At 58.0% G+C, this 3,039-nt stretch overlaps 1 protein-coding gene across 1 annotated transcript in view; it reads right to left on the reverse strand.

Moving 5' to 3' along the window:
* MPND (MPN domain containing) overlaps nt 1-3,039 on the reverse strand; it is a 6,512-nt gene that overhangs the window by 1,183 nt on the left and 2,290 nt on the right. The window contains 8 exon segments of the mRNA XM_014949662.1: nt 205-294; nt 399-469; nt 562-730; nt 2,116-2,192; nt 2,301-2,373; nt 2,515-2,611; nt 2,726-2,810; nt 2,895-3,036. Of these exon segments, the coding sequence (XP_014805148.1) occupies nt 205-294; nt 399-469; nt 562-730; nt 2,116-2,192; nt 2,301-2,373; nt 2,515-2,611; nt 2,726-2,810; nt 2,895-3,036 (804 nt within the window).

Genomic DNA, 3,039 nt, shown 5'->3' on the forward strand with positions numbered 1-3,039 from the left:
GCTGCCCCCGAGCCCCCCCACCCCTGTGGCACCAAGACCTCGGCAGCATGGTGGGGATGGAGAAGAGATTGTCACCCTGTCACTGTCACCGGGGCTAACGGCAGGATGGGGATGGGTGGTGGACCCCCAGCCAGCCCCCTATGGGGTCAGGGAGTTGTCCTTGCTGGGGTGGACCGTGTTTTTGGCCCCTCCCCACACACTCACCATCTCCTGCAGAACATCGTTGGTGAGGAAGCCATCCTGGATGTAGGCCACCTCCACGTCCATGGGGATGCCGTAGTCATTGGGCCGTTGCTGGAGGATGGAGGATCGAGAGGGGGGGGTCACCCCACAGCACTGGGGTCATTGGGGTCACAGATGGGGTCACCCCCACACCCCCCAAAGAGGCAACCACTCACCTCCGGTGGTGGCATCACCCAGAAAGGCGCGATTTTGGACTCCACGCCAGGGTTGCCGTGATAGTAGGGTCCTGGGGGGACACACACACATGGGGCTGATACAGGAGGGGTGACAGCAGCCCCCAGCCCCCCCCAGGGAGGAGGTGTGGGGGGTGTCTCTTACCGCAGATGAGGGCCAGGCAGGGCTGGAAGCCGTTGCCGCTGCCCTGGAGCTTGAGTTGATAATCCATCTGGGCGTCGATGTCGTGCAGGGAGGGCAGCGCGGGGCCGAAGGGGTGGCTGTGGTACCAGCCCACCAGCGACAGCCCCCGCAGGAACAGGCTCTGGCAGATCTGTGAGGGGCAGATCCCGTGGGTCGGTGTGGTTTGTGTCCTCTCCCTGATTTGCCCCCCACCCCTGCCCCTCTTGGCTCCTGCCCGGCCTTGGCCACCACGGCCATCACAACAGCAGCTGTGAGAACTTGCACCCCTTCTCTGGGGGATGGCTGGCAGCAGAGTCAAAAATAGTTCAAGAGGGACAGGGAACTACTAGAAAGAGTCCAGCGAAGGGCAACAAAGATGATTCAAGGATTGGAGCATCTCCCTTATGAGGAGAGACTGAGAGAGCTGGGACTCTTTAGTCTGGAGAAGAGAAGGCTGAGGGGAGACCTTATCAATGCCTACAAGTATCTCAAGGGAGGGTTGAAGGAGGAGGGAGCCAGACTCTTTTCAGTGGTTCCCAGTGAGAGGACGAGGGGCAACGGGCACAAGTTGGAACAGAAGAGGTTCCACTCAAATATGAGGAGAAACTTCTTCACGGTGAGGGTGACACAGCCCTGGGACAGGCTGCACAGGGAGGGTGTGGAGCCCCCTTCTTTGGAGATTTTCAAGACCGGCCTGGATGCAGTCCTGAGTAACATGCTCTAGCTCTTGGCAATCCTGCTTCAGCAGGGGAGTTGGACTAGATGACCTCTATGGTCCCTTCCAACTCTAGAAATTCAGTGAAATCATCTGCCTGGACTTGTGCAAAGCATTTGACACTGCCCTGCACAAAGAGGGGGTTTTATTCTAGAGAATAAAACTTAGCATTTGAAAAACAAATACTTTCTGAAATTTAACCCCCATCCCTGGCTGTGTTTAAGGGCCGTTTAGATGCAGTGCTGAGGGACATGGTGTAGGGGAGGACTTTGTAGAGTAGGGGAGATGGTTGGACTCGATGATCCCAAGGGTCTCTTCCAACCTGAATGATTCTATGATTCTATGATTCCTTGCCGCAACAGATTCTTGGTAAGTGACTCATAGCATGCTCATCTTTGAAATTTTATCTAAGTAATGTAAAGGATTGATTGTGCAGATATAATCCTTTAGACATAAACCGTTGACCAAGTCAACGTTGACTAGGATTGGATCCAGCTGCATCTAGACTCCTCTCTGAGGAGTTTAGAAAGAAAGGGGGTCCTTTCTGAACCTCGTGACTCAACGGGAGGGTCTCCCTGACAGTTCTGTCTGACCCTGTCCTCTCTGCAGTAAATAATAGAGTGTGCCCTGACATCGAATCTCGTCAAACACTATCGCATTTACCACTGGTTTTATCGCACTTACTACTGGTTTTGTTAAATCACTGTTTCACCTTAATAAATATTTCACTGCTTCACTCTAACTAGTGAAGTTAATCACTCCCTCCGCAACAGTTGGGGACCCCCAAGACCCTCCCAGACCCCCCCCAAACCCAGCTTTACCTCCTCCTCCACGGCACCGGCGGCTTCAGCATCTCCCAGGCGGGTCCGGCAGGGGAAGGCTCTCAGCACCGTCAGCACTGCGAGGAGGAGGGACACACACACACACACACACACACACAGAGGGGTGGGTGGCTCCCTAAAGGGCTGGGGGGGCCACCTACCCACCCCCCAACCCGGCTACCTACGCTGCGTGTTGGTGTCCCACCGCCCACCCAGGTAGCCCACCACCTCGCTCCGCGTCAGGTGGCTGTGGAAATCCTAAAGGAAAAGGTTAAAATCAACGGTTTGTTCCCAAAATGACCTTGGGGGAAACCTCCCCAACACCCTGCAGATGTCCCCAGCCCCAATCTGTGTCGTGTTGTCCCTCCCCCCCCCCACCACCCCAGGGAGAGGACGCACCAGGAGCAGGAGGACGTTGCTGGAGATGGCCACGTTGAAGGGCTGGAACTTGTTGATGGCGGCGAAGGACGTCACCTCCACCAGGGTCTGGGGGTTCCTGGAAGAGCCCAAGCCCCGCTGCCACCCCTGTGTCCCCACCACCACCCTGCACCCACGGGGCCATCGGGGTCACCCCTGGGGGGCTGGTGTCCCCGTCCCCATCGTGCCCTACCTGGCGGAGTCGCGGGTGCCCAGGGTGCAGTAGCGCACGGGCACCCGGGGTTTGCTCTCCGGCCTTTTCCCTGGGGGGCCATGATCTGTGAAGCACAAGGCCCCGTCACCGCTGCCAGGCTGCCCCACGGGTGTCCCCCCCTGCCCCAGAGACCCCCACCTCACCATACCCGTCCCCGTTGGCTCCACCAGGCTCTTGCACTGCTGCTTCTTGCTCCTCTCCTCCGGTTTTTTGGCAGCCGCCGGCGCCGGCACGGGCGCCCGACCCTCCTTCATCGCCTCCTCCTCTTCCTCCTCGGGCATCTCCTCCTCCTC

This window comes from Calidris pugnax, unplaced genomic scaffold (assembly GCF_001431845.1).
Source record: "Calidris pugnax isolate Ruff unplaced genomic scaffold, ASM143184v1 scaffold173, whole genome shotgun sequence".
Lineage (NCBI taxonomy): Eukaryota > Metazoa > Chordata > Aves > Charadriiformes > Scolopacidae > Calidris > Calidris pugnax.